Source organism: Microtus ochrogaster, chromosome 10, assembly GCF_000317375.1.
Source record: "Microtus ochrogaster isolate Prairie Vole_2 chromosome 10, MicOch1.0, whole genome shotgun sequence".
In the NCBI taxonomy this organism is placed as follows: Eukaryota; Metazoa; Chordata; class Mammalia; order Rodentia; family Cricetidae; genus Microtus; species Microtus ochrogaster.
Genome location: NC_022016.1, coordinates 55547835 through 55550407, shown reverse-complemented (window position 1 = coordinate 55550407; position 2573 = coordinate 55547835). Strand labels below are relative to the sequence as shown.

Sequence of the window (2573 nt, the reverse complement as noted above, 5' to 3'; positions counted from 1 at the left end):
GTGAGCCACCATGTGGTTGCTGGGAATTGAACTCAGGACCTTTGGAAGAGCAGGCAATGCTCTTAACCTCTGAGCCATCTCTCCAGCCCCTCTGATTTTTATATATATATAGTGTATGTGTGTGTTGTCTGTATATGTGCTGGTGCCCATGTAGGACAGACTATGTCATCAGAGCCCCTGGAACTAGAGTTAAACAGTTGTGAACTGCTGTGTGGGTACTGGGAATCGAACCTGGGTCCGCTGGAAGAACAACTGCTCTTATCCCCTGAGCCATCTCTCCAACCTTCAGAGTTTGTGTAGTAGGAGGCCGCTTGTTTGTTCCCGGCCTCTCAGTCCCGAAATAACCACACAGAAACTGTAGTAATTAAATCACTGCACTGCTTGACCCATTAGCTCTAGCTTCTTATTGGCTAGCTCTTACATCTTAATTTAGCCCATTTCTATTAATCTGTGTATTGCCATGTGGCTGTGGCTTACTGGCAAGGTTCTGTCTGGTATCTGTCTCTGGTGGGACTACGTGGCTTCTCCTGACTCTACCTTCTTTCTCCTGGCATTCAGTTTAGTGTCCATCCGTCCCACTTCCATTGCCTCCTCCCCCGCACCTACCTCTATTCTGCCCTGCACAGGCACAAGACAGCTTCTTTATTAACCAATGGTATTCACAGCATACAGAGGGGAATCTCACATTTCCTTCCCTTTTCTGTCTAAATAAAAAGGGAGGTTTTAACTTTACCATAGTAAAATTACATATAGCAAAACAGGTATCAAGCAAGAATTACAGTTAGAATATTTATATCCACTTCATCTTTTATCATAACTAAGGAAAACTATAACTATCTATTCTTCAACTCCATCAAAGACTTCTGAAGGATATATTACCTAAGAAAACAGGAAGTACATTGTAAGCAACTTTAAAAACTCTAGAAATGACAGAGACATTTTCGTGTCTGGACAGTCACCCGAAGTTTTTCTGTACCATTGGGGGGGCATCCATCTTCAGCCTATAGACCCATAGTGTCCAGCAGATTTTTCCACAAAGCAGGAAATTTTAAAGACAGTTCCGCCTATATTGGCAGTTTGTCAGTCACTTTCTTCTGTATCCTGCAGAATGTCTTGCAGATTCTTTTATGAAGCAGGAACCCCGAAGAACTGTCTCCCTTTCTTTATGCAACTTCAGCAGCCATTTTTCTGTGGGTCCTGCATGTTCAGTTCATACAGCATAATATCAAGCAGTCCAGGCAAGAACAGTTTCTTGCCCAAATGGCCAGCAAACTCCATAAGGAGCCTCTTTGTTGCCCATCTTCTTCTTGAAGTTATTGGTGCTGCCAGGAGCAGATGTGTCTCATTGTCATGAAAAGTCTAAATTATTAAAACATTTTAAATGCCTTATTCTGTAGTCTTTGAGAGGTTTGAAGAATAATTATGCATCTAAAATACCTCTGTACATCTAGAAAATCTAACTAACATGACTACAAGCTTGACTATTATAGATGATTATCTATTAACCTATATTTCTTAATTATACATTTCATTTTTAAATGAGCTGTGCAAGCACAATACCTTAATCAAGAGCAGAAATATACATGTAACAAAATTGATGTTAAATTTGTATCAGCAAACCAAGATCCATACCAATGTAAAGCACTCATCTCTGTATCAGACTTGATTCTTGATTGGTTCTCGGTTTAGCACTTCAGCAATGAAGGGGGTAGTATAAAAGCAACATGACACTTCACATGCTGGATTTTACATGTATATTCTCTTTATTCCTGGGTGGGTTCTCTGGATAGACAGCCAAAGAATTGAAGCCAAGACATCCAGACTTTGTGACTCTACATCTGCTCGTGTGTTATACCAGGATGCCCATTCTGTTTGTCTTTTCTCTTTATAGATGTTTGCTTGGGCCCAGTCTGGGAGGGAGAATCAGGGCAATTTCAGCCTACTGACCTGCTGACATGTTTCCATCTCTTTTCCCAGGTATTGGTGTCCCCATTATGCTGGCATATGTTTATGGGGTTGTACCCATTTCTCTCTGTCGTGGAGGTGGCTGTGGAGTTAGCACAGCCAATGGAAAGGGGGTGAAAATTGAGTTTGATGAAGATGATGGTCCAATCACAGGTAAAGGAAGGAATTTTGTTTCCATTTGAATTTATGGAACGAAAGATAAAAGTCTGTAGAATTTAGTACATTTTTACAGGAAGATTATCTTGGATTTCTTTAGATAATGAGCCTTGTAGGGGGTAAAGTATTTTTAGCCTTTCATTTCTTGGTTCTAGAATTATTAGATTAATTCCTCTGGTAGTTGCCTGTTGACTGAGGTTTCTGTCCTACCCGATTCCCACAGTCGTTAAATCCCAAAGAATCACACAGAGGTCTATATTAGTTATAAACTGATTGGCCTAGTATCTCAGGCTTCTTATTAACTCTTATAACTTATATTAGCCCATGATTCTTGTCTGTGTTAGCCACGTGGCTTGGCACCTTTTTTGGCAAGGCAGTCACATCTTGCTTGCTCTGTGTCTGGTTTCCTCTGCCTCTGGGTGACGACTGCAGACTGAAACTTTCCTCTTCCC

The 2573-nt window shown here is 41.0% G+C and overlaps 1 protein-coding gene across 1 annotated transcript in view; it reads left to right on the top strand.

The window, feature by feature from the left end:
* The window catches only part of Rnf19b (ring finger protein 19B), a 26819-nt gene that overhangs the window by 17847 nt on the left and 6399 nt on the right, over window positions 1-2573 (top strand). The window contains exon 8 of the mRNA XM_005353405.3: window positions 1978-2118. Within this exon, the coding sequence (XP_005353462.2) occupies window positions 1978-2118 (141 nt within the window). The remainder of the gene's footprint in view (window positions 1-1977; window positions 2119-2573) is intronic.